The sequence below is a fragment of the Chionomys nivalis genome, chromosome 15 (genome assembly GCF_950005125.1).
Source record: "Chionomys nivalis chromosome 15, mChiNiv1.1, whole genome shotgun sequence".
NCBI classification, from domain to species: Eukaryota; Metazoa; Chordata; class Mammalia; order Rodentia; family Cricetidae; genus Chionomys; species Chionomys nivalis.
In genome coordinates this window covers 43,990,774-44,004,297 of record NC_080100.1, presented here as the reverse complement: position 1 = coordinate 44,004,297, position 13,524 = coordinate 43,990,774, and the positions used below count along the sequence as shown (strand labels likewise).

Genomic DNA, 13,524 nt, shown 5'->3' with positions numbered 1-13,524 from the left:
GCTCCCCTTCCTCACCGTGAAGTACAGCATGCACAAAGACGTGAGTGAGAAGAACTGCCATTTGTATCTCTTTTACCAATTTCCACAAAGCACAGCGACCATCTACTCAGGTCTGCTCGCTGTCCGTTCTAAAGTGAACGGAGAGCCAGGAAAATAACAAGCGTCCAACTAAAAGGATTGTTTATCAGACCATGCTTTTGCTGAAAGGAAGGATGGCCGGCTGCCGTGACTAGTCCAATATTAAAAAAGAGAAAGAACACATTTTCTAAATGCAGGGATTTAACCTTGAAAGCCAGTGTGTTCAACAACAACAACAACAACAAAGAGAGCACGTTCCAGGAACCCCAAAACAAACTCAGCACTTCCTTCATGAGAACGGAGATGCTGGCCAGCTGCACTGCATGGAGTTACAGTAGGTCTGGAGTTGCTGTTGATGGGTAATGCCTACCACATTCAGACGGGGAAAGATGGAGACAAGCAGCCTCCCTTCTTCAATAGTTCTCCCCTTCTCTGGAATCGAGAAAGTGCACACCACCTTACCCCCACCCCCACCCCGGTGACAACCCGTGGCTACCTTCCCCTCCAGATTCAAGAAGTTTACAATTCACTAGGAAATAAACATTGCCAGGTACCGTAGTTCAAGAGTCTTAAAACAACACTGTTGGACTCAGCAATACTTTGTCATATCATATATCATTTTCTTTTTCTTTTTTATTGAATAAAGCAGCTTTGAAGCTTATCAGGCCCTGCCCAACATTTAGTCAAAAAAAAAATCTGTTATGAACTTTTTAACCTTGGGCTAACAGCCAAGTACTCTGTACAAGAGAAACTGTAAAATATTTCATAGTTTTAATTCTTAAGCCATTTTCCTTTCTGGCATCCTGTACATTTCTTTTTTTTCTTTTTAAAAAAAGTAAGAATAACAAAACAAATATTAACAAAAACAAGAAACAATATTTTCAAGCAACAAAAAAATCGGGATGAAGGAAGCTTATTCTGAAGGTGTATTTGAAACTGGTAACAACATAACAAAAATGAAGAATTGCATAGCGCTGCACGCTTAGCCTTCGGCAAAACAAAACAGAAGCTATTTGGTATTGATACAAATCCATCTATTTGATAGTTAGTCACCCAATATTATATACATATTTTATATACTGAATGTCATTTTCAAGTCCCCTTGTCCACACTCATTTTTTTGTTGTTGCTTTCACAAGTTTTAAACAAGACATTTTCCGGTGTTTCTGTTTTTCCTCCGAACATACCATGTCGGTGTTCTCTCAAAGTGTCCCGTGGGAGCAGATGCGCCTCTCTGCTCCATATTGTTCGTTCATTACAAAGGAAAAAACCCACAGTGCAACGTGTCTGGGTTCACCACGCCCAGCGACACCCAGGCTAAACCAGGCTGGACCAAGCGGTCTCAGGCACAGGCTCTTCAGCCCTGTCTACCTTCTGGTCTCCAAAGTTCCAACTTGTAGCTGGTAAAGCTTCAGAAAGCATTGACAAGCACCATGGTTAAAGGCCTCTTTGTCCCTGCACGGAGAGATTTTTGCATTTCTTTTTCTCTGTGTGTTGGTTTGTGGCTTTAAATTAAAAAAAAGAAAGAAAAAGAACAAGGTTAGAAATGTCTAATCATCCAACAGCCCTAGGCTGCTGGGTCTTCCCCCGACTTCTTTTTGTCCAAGAAAGCTCGAGTCCCACGTGCAGACAGCCGGCTTCGTTTCTGCAGCTCAGTTCACAGGTCGGGCTGGAGAGAGAAGCCCTTGGCTTCCCAGAGGCCTTGGGTGGCTTGAAGGTGAGGAACTGGATCCGAGGGCAGCGCGTTTCATCGCCTCTGTTGTGCATATACCGGGTATGCTAGTGTGACGTTGAGGGAGTCATTGTGCTGCACGAGAGACGTGTGTTGGTAATGTAGCACCAGCTCCTTCAGCGAGCTGTACAGGTTGTAGGGCTCAGCAAAGCCGTAGCCGGTGGCAGTCTTGTTGATGACGCAATGCTTGACTTCGCCGTCTACCCTGGAGAGGGGAGAGGGAACCAGAAGAGTCTTTTGAGCTGGTCTCAGACAATCTGGAATGCTGCAGGATATATATATATATATTAACAAAGTCATCATCAGGGGTCTGTGTCCCTCCTGGGGAGCCAAAGCCACAGTGAACTATTAGCACCACTTTTACTGGTCAAGCAACACACACAGGGCTGATCATCTGGGCCTGCTTCACTGGACTGGTCAATGGTTAAATGGTTTAAAGAAGAAAGGGGCATCACATGTGTTAGGGTGCCTGTGAGATATGAGATGAGTGCTTGATAGATGCGTGGTTGCATGTTACATTTGGCAAGCATGTGACAAGTGCCAGTTTCCCACCTCCTGGGTACGGATAGCACTGTCTCTGTGAGACCACGTTCTAGCTCTCCTCCAGCTATGATCACCAGGTCTCATCCAGGCTCTCGGGGAAACGTCATCATGGCTCCCCATCTTGGCATTTATTCTAAATTCTGTTCTCTCATTCTCGTGTCCTAATTAGAGCTCTCCCTCTCTCTGTCTTATAGGAACAGCTCTTACGTAAAGCAGTGATTGGCCATAGAATATGAGGTACTTGTAGTGTCTTTCCACACAAGAGGACATTTATTTCTTTGTCCCAGTGATGCTTGTGACTCTTTTGATTGACTCAGGGTCTCCATACACAGCCTCTGCTGGTCTCAGTCACTCTGAGTGCTAGGATTACAGACATCAAGCTCAACCTTCAAATTTTACTTTTCAAAGTACTCCCTAAACTATTATGAAATAAAAAAAACTAGGTGACAAGACAGAACTATGCCTCCTTCCGGGTCTATCTCTGCATGACCGCAGTGGGGTCCTACCTCTTTTCTTGCTTTGGTCAGTCCCTGAAAGATTTCTTTATTTTTGGTGATGTTCTCATAAAACATAACCTTGAATTCTAACTCTACTGGCTTTTAGAGGGGTAAGGACAGTGGGAAGGCATGGCCACTTCTGTTTACAATTAAGATGAGGGGGGAAAAAGACCTCAAAACATCTAGAAATTAACTTGTCCCAATATTGGAACCCAAGTCCCAGCTGTCCTACTATATGGTGACAGGTGTCTCTCTGTTAGGGTCTTAATGGATTCATTTGTCTGGACCATAGTATGATCCTCCAAGGTTAACATGGTTTCAGATCCTGATCTTTCAAATGAATAGATGAAGGAAACGTAACAAGTAAGTTTTCTGGAGCTACTTACACCACAGAGCAGGCGTAGCAGCCCTGCTTACTGCTCTCCCGGACAAGAAAAGTGCCATCTCGCTTCCCTCGTAATAGATTCTCGGCTTTGTTGCGGTTGCTGCTTCCGACATTCCAAGTCTTCTCATCGTGGTGGGGCAGGTCCTCGTCGTCTTCTACCAGTGAGTATTGGCTGTCCAGGCAGAAGCAAAGATGAGAGAAGGCGGTGGGAATCCTGGCCTGCCCCAGGGTCCCCTTCCAAGCTGGATCGGAGGACTCCGCCTCCTTGCCACCCCTCCCCCAGGGTGAATCGCTAGCAGAAGTTATTACTATCTCCATCTTCAACTAGGCAATCACCCTTAGGTACCTGGGCAGACAGTACTCAAATAATTCAAACCAAACATATACTTCACCTTCAAATGAAACTAAACATAATTGTTTTTCTCTCATTGTTCCAAAAATATTTGGGGATTTTTCTGAAGCTCAGGGACATCATTATGGACACAGAGTCAATTTACACAATTATGGGGAAAACAAAGAACAAAATGAAACAAAAAACAGCCCCGTCTCCCTGGGCTCAACTTTCCCTTTGTAAATCACTGGCTAAGGCTACCGAGTTTACACATTTTCGCTTGCCAGATGTGCTAAGGTCGGGGGCCCTCATCCTCAGCAGCTACTTACTCTTCGTTGTTTTCATTGCCCAGCCACTCGTTCAGCTTCTTCTGCCGAACACCTTTCTGTGTTAGCCACCTGAAAGAGTTTTGCAAAAAAGAAAAGCCATTGAGGACTTGTCTTTGATTTGAGCCACTGTCAGTTCTTGGGGCTCCGTTTCAAACACTTACATCAAGTATTGGTCTCTTGTCTTTCTCAGCTGAATGAGGTCTGGCTTAATGCTGTTCATGCGCTTGTCAATCTCACGATACTCAGCTGCCTGCTTCTTCAAGTCTTCCTCCAGCCTCCTCCTACTGTCAATGATCTCACTGATGCGAGACTTTAGCTTATCATAATTATGCATAATCCTGTAGGCAGGAGAAAAACATATTGCTAAGTATCTGGGCACACCACGCAGGGTTCCCCCCAAATTTAGGAAGCTTTGGTTATTCCATCTTAAAATTGCTCAAATGCCAGGAACGGGGAGCATCGGTCTGACCAGTCTTAAACAATTTATGTTCCTTCTGTCACAAGGGTACGGGGGGTGCTCATGGTTCATCTACCTTTGAATTTCTTTCTCGTTGCCTTCACGTTTAAACTTTTCTATGTATTCTTTGCTGTACCGCTCCTGGGTTTGGCATTGTTCTTCAAATATTTTTATGGTTTCATTAAATGCTTCAATAGCTGTTCTTTTCATTTGAATTTCCTGCAACACAAGTTTCATAAGACAATGTCATCCCTTTCAGAACACGACTTCTCACGGTGAGAGACAAGCTAGCTAGTGATGCGATGCAGACGTGCCGTTGGTCGGTACAGGCTTCCGTGGGCACCATCAGCTTAGTTACAGAAGCCCTCTTGGCCCCTAACAGCCAGGATGCTTAAGTTCCTTATTGAAACGATGCCATGGCCACGCGGGGGCCGTGTGATTTTTCTCATCAACTCCAAATCAACTCTAAATTGCTTAAGCCTGATACAACATCAACGCTATGTAAACAGCTGTGCTGTGCTGCTTAGACAACAGTAGCAAGGGGGTGGGGAGAAATCTGTACTGTATATCCTCAATACAGGACCAGGAGATAGGGAAAGCCGGCGTGCGCTCTGTTGGCAGGGCTGAACGGGAATTCACAAACTCTAGTCAAAGGACATAGAAACAAACGTTTCTTGTGGAGAATTTTCTGTCTACCTTCACTTTTCAAAATTACTTCTTTTACTTATTTTTTTTTTGAGATTACAGTATAATATCATTTTCTCCTTTCCCCTCTCTAAACCCTCCCGCATACCCTTCCTTCTCTTTCAGTAACTATTACGTGTGCATTCCTAAATATGTAGGTACAACCTCGTCTGTCTTTTCAATGAATCTTATTTCTATCATCCATGCTATTTTCTCCTGGCAATCAACACAGTGGACACAGTCGCTTCTCCTCACAGCAGAGGGGATGGATATGAAATTTCCACCCAGAGTTTGGACAAACTGCCACTAGCAGTTATTATTGAAGTCTGGCCTAAACGGAAGCCTCGAGTCAGGACTCAGGTTGCATCGGCTGAAAGCTCCCAATGACCCTGCCAGTTAGAGCAAGCCTAATGTGGGATTCTTATACGCATGGGCTCTACGGAAATGGGTTAGACACAATTCTTCTTTTGAATCTGACTATAACATGTGTTAGTCCAAACTATCTTAAACTCACCTGGGACGTACGGGTGTATTCCTCGTATAATCTATCATATTCCCGACTTTTTTCTTGAAATTGAGTATTATATTCATGTAATTTTTTCCCTACAGCTTCAATATTATCTTCTTTGACAACTTGATCCTGGAAGGATATACAAGGGGGAAAAAAAACTCAGTTGATAAGGTATTTATTCCAGTAACAGTCCTTACTGAAACAGCCAACATGTTATCTGATTCAGCCATTGTGAAATTCCAGTCATGGTGTAAAGTTTGTCAAAAGCCAATTTCAAATCATTTTCCACGCTGGAGAGTGGCTTGGCCCTGTGCTCCTGCAGTGGGAGGAGTGCTGATTAAATTACCTGCTGGTATTTGGACACCGGGTAGAGTAACTTCACATCCAGCTTGGGGTTATACTGAGCGAGAGACTCATTCCGGTAGTGGGTTATTAGTTCAACCACGGAGTTGAAGGTTAATGGATCAGAGAAGCCATATTTTCCATCTCGGTGAAAGATTTTGATTAATTTGTTATTTCCTCCTTTCCTGTAAATACAATAGAAAACTAATGATTATTAAAGTTTTCTGATGTAGTGGGGGGGTCTTAGAAGAGGGGTCCAGGAGAAGAAGTCAGGTAGAGGGAAGAACAAGCATCTTTCAAAATTCTATAATGAAACCCATTACGTTATGTGCAGGTTTGAGGAGAAAGAACTCTAATGAAGAAATGTTTTCATGACATCCCCATCACAGCTGCCTCCCTGGCTCACCTTAGTGTAAGAGTATAATCGCCGTGCATCTTAGTAGACGCGTCTCGTACCAGAAAGGTCCCATCCGCTGTATCTCGGAGCTTTTCGTTCACTTCTTCCCTGGAATGAACACAACGAAGGACCATGCTTACTTTTCAACTTTGAAAGACCACACACTTACAGACAGACAGACAGACATGCACACCATTTCCCCTCCTGCACTCAGGATTGCTGTACCACTGAGCCATACCCTTAGCCTTCACAGTCACTGAGCAGAAAATCCAGAGGTCCCGCATCTTACATCCTCCTGTCCTTGTGGGGTCACATGTCGCTATTGCACATAAAACTAATGAACAATTTCTCTTTGCTTATACAGAAACGTCATAAATTCATCCCACTAAAAATAAGTGCATGACACCTACGCTTACGTATACATACACCCATTTACACTATCGGCATCTCTATAATACAAGGATTTCCCCCCCTTTTAAAGCAGTTTCTGATAAATCGGCCCAGAAAGTCACAGTCTATAAAGAGGCTCTTCCAGCCCACTCACGAACCACTCGAAAAGCTACAAGGGTTTATGAGGGAAGCAGTAACCTGAATTCCTAAAGTCCTGCTCACTAGAGAGAAAGCAGGCAGTGCTCTGTCACCCCGGGAGCTTCCCGACATCTCTGTCCACAGGGAAGCTTCCTGGGTGTTTAATTTCCTGTGTCACCCAGCACCCACACCGCTCTGGTGCTCGGTGACTTTTCTGGTCGTCTTTGGAAGAGAACCAACTATGCTTCATGCTTATGTTGGATGACATCCTAAAAATGGAACTCAGCAAGCTGGTGCTTTCTGTTCCCTTACTGGAAGCCTCCCTGCATCTGGTGGAAAGGCAGAGCCCCACGGCCTTACCTTGAGATGTCTCCCCAGTACCACTCAGCATCCTGTAGGGACATGTTGTTCATGCCGTTGTTGGCTACAGTCGTGGGCTTGGGTGGCTTCGGGGGCAGTGCTGCAGGCAAAGGGGGAAAAGAAAGTTGTTTGCAATCCTGACCCCAAGTGCACATTTCAAATTAGGATCGCATCTTTTCAGAGGAACAACTTTTCATTACAGCAGCGAAGAGTAAGGAGGAAGTGGTTTCATTTTATTTCAATTAAAAATACACAAATTCTATTTTCAGTTAAAAGACAGTTGAATTTACTAAGACATTTACAGTGGTAGAGGGGTCGGGGAGAGGACACCAGGGATTCACAATTCCATGGACCACAGCAGGTATTTATTTTCAAAAGAAATCTCAGAATATGGTTAAAAACAAAAACTGAAAAGGAAAAAAAAGAAGTGCAGGAGGGTTGGGGGAGGACGACACAGACAGACAGACAGACAGACAGGTCTAGAGGTTACGAAATAAATAGGACTGGCTATGGGAGAAAATGTCAATGCTAACCAAGAGTCGACATTTCTAGCTCTGGATTTTAGCTGTATTAAAGTTGTGTGCCTGGGCAGCTCCGTCTAAAGAAAGTAACTAGGAACATCTGAGCAGCAGAAATAACAGGAGTTGGCTTCCCTTTCTTCTCCTCCTTAATTATGAAAGACAAATTTGGTTGCTCTGTCCTGCAGGAGCGCGGTAATCACATTTTTTTAAAGCCCTCATTTTACAGCAGTGTGTTTTAAAAACTGGGTTTCTCTATGTTAGTTCTATGTTAGTTCATCAGGCACGGCTCTTGCCAAAGCCACTTCAGGAAACTCCTCTCTGAACTACGTCTCCTTAGTCTTCAGTTACCATTCTGCTGGGGGGGGGGGCGGGGGGGACTGTGCTCTACACGTTAGGTTAGAACCCCTGTCTTCTTCTTCAATGTCAAATCAATGTGCACGTCCACAAGGTGACAACATGCCCTAGGCATTTCTGAGTTCCCTCATTGAAGGGAGGGCTGACCCCAGAGGTGCCAACCGAAGGAGCCTAGGATTTTTACCTAAATCTGATCCCACTAACTTTGAAAGCACTGTGACTGTTTCAATTTGTGCCCCCAGAAGATTTCAGGTGTCTAGCAAGACTTTTTACAAAAGCAAGGAAAGCCCACTTTTTCCATTGTAGTCTCTCGGCAGGAGAGCAAGCAAGTCTCCAACATCTGATTCACAAGCCCTTCAGGTCAGCAGACCTGAGTTTAAGTCACTGCTACCTCTCACGAGCTTTCTCAAGCACCCGGCATTATCACAGCAAAGTACCACGCTGCCAGAGTCCACAGCCAGCAGAGAAAACAGCGCAAGGACACGTCCCCTTAATTAAAGGAACAATATACAACAATATAGCCCAGCTTGCCAAGGAACATAATTAACAAAGGACGCCAGCAGCGGAAAAAGTGGAATCCAATTCCCAGCCAGCCGTTCAGCAAGAACCAGCTTGTATCACATACAGCCCGAGCTTGCTGCTACAGTCAAACAGTCTGTTTAATTTTAAAGTTCTAATCAGACTAATTTTAAACCGTGAAACAAATTAGTAAAAATAGCAACCTCAAGAGGATCTGTTAACAGCAGCGTTCCAAAAAAAAAAAATAAAAATAAAGTCAGAAAATTAACTAGCTTCTCCATTAATACTGCAGTATTACCTGGTGGATCCATTTCTATATAAAACATCAAGTCCGTGCCACAGTTTATATCTGTCTTGGCACACTCTAAGTCCAGGTCTTCCATAGTCCAAACCGTGGTGTACATTTGTGCGAGAGTTTCCTCGGCTGTGCTCAGTTATAAGAAAAGAGTCCGGCTTTCTTTGTAATGGTGCCTTGGAATTCATTTTAAAACCTATACGGGGCTGCACTGTAACCTATTACATCACACGCCCCAGCCAATCAAGTCAGAAAAATGTCACCAGACCACTCCTGCTTCATCGGTTCTCCTGGATGCCAGCTTCACATGGCCCCAGCCTCTCTCCGAGCGCCTCCATGCCACACAGCTGCAATGTCTGCACGCTCATCGTTTCAAAAGGTGTTTAATTTGCCTGCTCTCTTCCAGCAGTGAGTTCTCTAATTCCCTTTTATTACTCCCTGCAGCATGGTACATTCCGCTGTTGGCAGATTGACAGCGGCTGATACACCAGCAGCTTCTAGCTCAGTGCATCTGGGCTTAGAGATAGCCTGGCTAGTCCGTGGTATAAAAATCTTACAGAGGCATCAAACTACTGCCCTTAAGCTCTGTTTTACAGCCCTTAGATATCGCTTCTCTATGTGAGAGGCAGAAAGGATCAAGAGCTCTGAATATTTAAGACAATCTCCCACAGTTCTTAAGCATGGCCATAAATGTACCACATTAAAAAGGGGAAGCTAAGAGACAGTACTCAGACAAAATGCCTCTACCAGAATATCCCAAGGTCAAAACAGGCTTTACAGAATAAATCATGCAAACTCAGCACAGGAATGAAGACGCCTATTATTTGCAGAAATGATAGCAGAAATGGTCCACACTGGTGAGTTTCAATGTTTCCTACCTAACAAGACTGGACAATGAGGTGCTTCTGCCAAAATAAGAGGCCATATATCAGAAGGCAGAGTTCAGGTGCTCTCTGCCAAGTGGCTCGCTCAGGAACCCATCTCACTGCTAGCTGCTTTTAAAAAAGGTGATGTAATCTCTCTCTCTCTCTCTCTCTCTCTCTCTCTCTCTCTCTCTCTCTCTCCATCTCTCCATGCCCTCCCCTCCTCTCTTTAGCTCAGTGCCTTACTTGGGGGACAATACTCCTTCTTAGCAGTGTTCAATATAAAGAAATCAATTTCTCTACAAATCTAAGGATTTAGTTTGGCTCTTTCAATCCTTCTGCATGTGATTCTGTCATCGCACACTGAAGACCAGAATCTCTTGACATTTACATTATTGTGGAGGGTACGGCTCCAATGTGAATGTGGCTTCATTTTTAAAAAACGAGAGTGGGCTCTGTGGGGGTGTGTGCTATGCACCCGTGGGAAGACTGACGGAACACAGAAGCCCCTTTAGATTTCTACCACGTTTGGAATCGCACAGTATGAAAAGTAGAGCAAAGCATTCTCTCCCCTGGCTGCTGTCCACTTGAGTCCCCTCCCTAGGGCATTTCTGCCTCATTGGAGACAGCAACAGACTCAATCCTGTTCCTTCCAATTCACACTTCTCTATCTGCCTATAAGTTGAAGTAAATCTAAACTAAAATTTAAATCTATCCTAAAATTCAAATAAAAATGGTAAAAGTCATGTCCTTAGAAAAGATGAAAAAAAATTAATAGTTAAATAAAAATGTTGAGTCTTCCCCAAAAGTAAAGGGACAAGTTCCCTTGGCAGTATAACCAACTCATGGATCACCCCTAATGGGCCAGTGTGCAGTACTCCTACAGAAAGCCTAGCTGCAGACTGCTGCCATGTGGCAAGGGGACCCAAGGGGCAGGTCAGAGAGACAGGTGATTTTCCATGTTCTCTGCAAGTTCTCGCTTGGTCCCAACTTCCTGACCCCCACTTTCTATACTCCAAACCTAAATGCCATCTCTTCCCCTACAGTGTTCCCCTGGAGGACAGAAGGGAGTGTCTCCCCTAATCGCCCATCTGCTCTCCCCAGGCGCACACACTCCCAGTGCACACACAGACACTCACATACACCCGCTCCAGTCAAACTAGAGAGGACGGCTTGCAGATAAAGAGCCCGGTGCAGATAAGTGCATAAATGAAAAGAGACTTACTTTGTAGGTTATGCATTTCAGCGGTTTCGCTTTGAACTGCCAGTATCCCACCGAGAAAAAAAAAATCCAAAGAAGCTGTTCTTCAACCAAGTGGGCCCAGCCCCCGAGGCTCCCCCGCCCTCCTGGCACCGGCAGTCGCAAGCCTAGGAGGAGGAGGAGAGCGCGCAAGGCGGGGGCGCGCGACTCTCCGCCGGCTCCCCCAGGCTAGGCTGTAGCCGGTCCCTCCGCCCCGAGCCCCGCCCCGGCAGTACGTCCCTGGCTCCGCGAGCAGAGCCCCCCTGGGTCGCGCTACTGCGCTGGGGAAGAAAGGAGCCCTGGCGGACGCTCGCCCCGTCTCGCTCAGATAAAGATCGCGGCTTCATGATTAACTTGGGCAGGTTCAAATATTTGCTGAGCTAGGGATTTGGGGAGGGGGAGGGGCACCCAAGTCAAAGTCAAAGTTGTCATCAGGCTGACAAGTGACCGAGGCAAAACTAACTTGCTCATTTTTGCCCTGGAAATGAGAAGAGCATTGTAAGGGAGCGCTGAAAATAGTCCTCCCTGGTGGCCATGGTGCCTGTATGTGCAGGCAGCCCCCGCTCCGGGGGCTCAAGTGGCCCGCAGTGAAGCGGCACAGGAAATGGCCCAGCTAGTTCAGCAAAAAATAGAATCAAAGCCGCGTTTGTGAAGTCCTGAACCTCTCGGAACAGCCCAGAACAGGGTGCCTCACTCTTGTGTCCACCTCCTCCCACACACTGGCACAGTTGGCCCCGCAGGTGTATCAGGAAAGCCCTTCCCAGAGAGCATCGCACAGGCACACGGGCTGGCAGCCCCAGGAGGGCATCCTCCTTGCAAGCCCAGATTTTCAAGAGGTCAACTTCAGCTCACCTTCAAGGTCCTAGGACTTTCTAAGAGGTGTGTCTGCTTTGGGTTAACTGCCGGCTGGGCGCGGCAAAGGATAGGGCAGAGGACACACCTTCCTTCCTGTGGATTCTAGTCCTTTATTTGAGAAAGTTGCAACTAACTAGGTTTAGGGTTATTGGCTGGCCAGAAAAGAATTCAAGTCTTTCCAGGGAACTTTTCCATTGCATCGACACAGAGGCCTCTCCACTTTAATCTTTTGAACCAGAAATAAAAAGCACAAAAGCCTACAAACCTAAAACATAACAGTAATTTAGATATTACCCCAGGCAATTCCTTCATACTATAGGGGAGGAAAAACCCCCAGAAAAAAGAACTCCAGATTTTTGGCACTAAACTCCATTCTCTGTTCTTAGCTTCCCGTGCTCGAGGAAAGTAAAAACTGATAAGAAATGGAATTTACTTTCTTTTCGGGCCACATGAAAAAAAAAGAAAAGAAAGAAATCATACCTATAACAAAACTCTGGTTTCCTGGTTTTCTCCTTTTAGCTTAAGAAAAGTAAATTTGCTTTCTTATATTCATGCATTGCCTTGCTTTTAAAAAGTGCCCCTCTGGAAGAAACAGACACCTTGGTTTCTTAAGCATACCTGTCTGGACCTACCTCAGAACCTCCTGGAGAGATTAAAATGTAACTCTGAGAGTCTCAAACGAAAGTATCTATAGTAAAGTAGTACACTCCCCAAAAGCCTGCAAAGAGCCATGAACACCTTGTTGCAAACAATTTCCTCACAATGTGCACAATCAATCGGCTACCAGGCACTCTCTACCAAGGAACTGCAACTATGAGAACAATCTGTCCCCACTGATAAGATTCATGATCTTTATAAGTTTAGGGAATAAGTTTAGGGAGGGAGCCCTCTGCTGGCGGAACCGAGCAACTCACTCCTGCTTCAGAGAAAACCAAACTTCCCATTTCATCTTCTCTAGAACCAAGACGCCCCACAAACTAATAGATATAATCACAAATATTCTGCTGGCTATACAATTCACTAATAAACCAAAGGCACAGATGTCATGACACCTAGGAAATAATTTCCATTTACCTGTTAAGCCCCTTTAAGAAAACCTGTGCTTTCTCAGTGTCCCATTTACCTGGGACTGCTGAGACCCAGGACACAGGACACCTTGTAAGTCTAACTGGAGGCTCACGTCACCTTCTGGATGTTTCAAGTTAGCATGCATCCCTTTCCTCGGGGGTTCTGTACAACTCCCTCCAGAGGCAAAGATGGGCCATGATTCTGCTTTCCAGCAGATTGCCCCGAGTCAGGAAACTTTCTGATCATTAACGTGCGTTTGAAACTTCTGGGACATGGTTTCTGCCCTAAACAAGTCCTCTCCAGGCATGGAGGGACCCATGGTCTGAGACCTGGAAAGCTTGCTTCTTCTCAAAGGACTCCAAGCGCCACTATTAAAGAGTAAAAGCCATGGAAAAGGAGGCAGCAGAAAAAAACTCAGTCACAACCATCGACAGCAAAAGGAATGAGTTCCTTCATAATTTTAACAGAACACAACTTAGAAAGTAGGGCCATCCAGTAGGAGGTAAATCTATAACTCCATGTCCTGGTCTCAAAGAACACACACTAACGAAGAACATATTTCAGTTAACAAACTCAGGTTTACATATGCAAAAAGTCAGAGGCAGGCTAAGGGCTTTCTGCAAAGGCACGCCCAC

At 45.2% G+C, this 13,524-nt stretch overlaps 1 protein-coding gene across 3 annotated transcripts in view; it reads right to left on the bottom strand.

Annotated features, from left to right (window-relative positions):
* Window positions 1-674: 674 nt before the first annotated feature.
* The window catches only part of Pik3r1 (phosphoinositide-3-kinase regulatory subunit 1), an 82,981-nt gene continuing 70,131 nt past the window's right edge, over window positions 675-13,524 (bottom strand). The window contains exons 1-10 of one of the 3 annotated variants that reach the window (XM_057789478.1): window positions 10,952-11,065; window positions 7,175-7,274; window positions 6,296-6,394; window positions 5,894-6,074; window positions 5,551-5,676; window positions 4,429-4,571; window positions 4,057-4,233; window positions 3,896-3,964; window positions 3,237-3,407; window positions 675-2,015 (exon numbers count right to left, since the gene is read on the bottom strand). In XM_057789478.1, the coding sequence (XP_057645461.1) occupies window positions 1,826-2,015; window positions 3,237-3,407; window positions 3,896-3,964; window positions 4,057-4,233; window positions 4,429-4,571; window positions 5,551-5,676; window positions 5,894-6,074; window positions 6,296-6,394; window positions 7,175-7,274; window positions 10,952-10,967 (1,272 nt within the window). In that variant the 5' untranslated portion in view covers window positions 10,968-11,065 and the 3' untranslated portion in view covers window positions 675-1,825. Of the gene's footprint in view, window positions 2,016-3,236; window positions 3,408-3,895; window positions 3,965-4,056; window positions 4,234-4,428; window positions 4,572-5,550; window positions 5,677-5,893; window positions 6,075-6,295; window positions 6,395-7,174; window positions 7,275-8,866; window positions 9,239-10,951; window positions 11,066-13,524 lie in introns of those variants that run through there. The other 2 variants (XM_057789477.1, XM_057789476.1) reach the window with 2 other exon arrangements.